General features: G+C 52.2%; 1 protein-coding gene across 1 annotated transcript in view; it reads right to left on the bottom strand.

The window, feature by feature from the left end:
* The window catches only part of LOC107623517 (chlorophyll a-b binding protein CP29.3, chloroplastic), a gene marked incomplete at its 5' end in the record, with an annotated part of 2,375 nt that extends 1,729 nt beyond the window's left edge, over window positions 1-646 (bottom strand). Inside the window, 1 exon segment of the mRNA XM_016325827.2 lies at window positions 31-646. Within this exon segment, the coding sequence (XP_016181313.1) occupies window positions 31-567 (537 nt within the window).

Below are 646 nucleotides of genomic sequence, written 5' to 3'. Positions count from 1 at the left end.
TATCATCAGTGAGAAAACAAAAATTATTACCTTCCCAGCATCTTGCCACGCAACACCGGTCAAAGCTTCAACGGCCAAAGCACCAAGAGCACCAAGCATGGCCCACCTTCCATGAATAAGTTCACACTCACGGAACCTCTGAATTCCAAAAACCTCCGAGTACGGTTGAAATGGCGTCGGTTTCACGTCTGAGGTCTCAATCCTTGTTCCGATGATTTGGCCATACTCGTTCTTCGCCAGGTTTTGGTCCAGCGAGTCCAAATCGAACTGAAGGTACTCTGCGGGTTTCGCGAACCCAAAGGGATCAAATCCGCGGTCTCCGATCATTGATCCATCGAGCCATTCTGGTGGCTGTGCGCCCGGGAACCACACGAGACGGTCACCGGAGGAGAATGGCTTCGCCGCCTTTGCCGGCTTCGCAGGCTCCTTCTTCTTCTGTGGTGGAGATGGTGGTGCCTTCTTGGTGCCGAGGTTGAAGAGGGCGTGGAACCTTCCCGAAGATGGGGTTGAGGTTGTGAGGCGTGTGCCGAAGAAGTATGACGTGGCGGCGGCGCCGGCGGTGGCCATTATTAATTTGTGGTGTTAAGGTGTCTATGTCTCTGTGAATCAATGGACAAAGTGGGAATAGAAGGATATATAACTGTAT

The sequence above is a fragment of the Arachis ipaensis genome, chromosome B10, assembly GCF_000816755.2.
Source record: "Arachis ipaensis cultivar K30076 chromosome B10, Araip1.1, whole genome shotgun sequence".
In the NCBI taxonomy this organism is placed as follows: domain Eukaryota; kingdom Viridiplantae; phylum Streptophyta; class Magnoliopsida; order Fabales; family Fabaceae; genus Arachis; species Arachis ipaensis.
The sequence above is the reverse complement of the archived record's forward strand: the minus strand, read 5'-3'. Positions and strand labels throughout refer to the sequence as shown.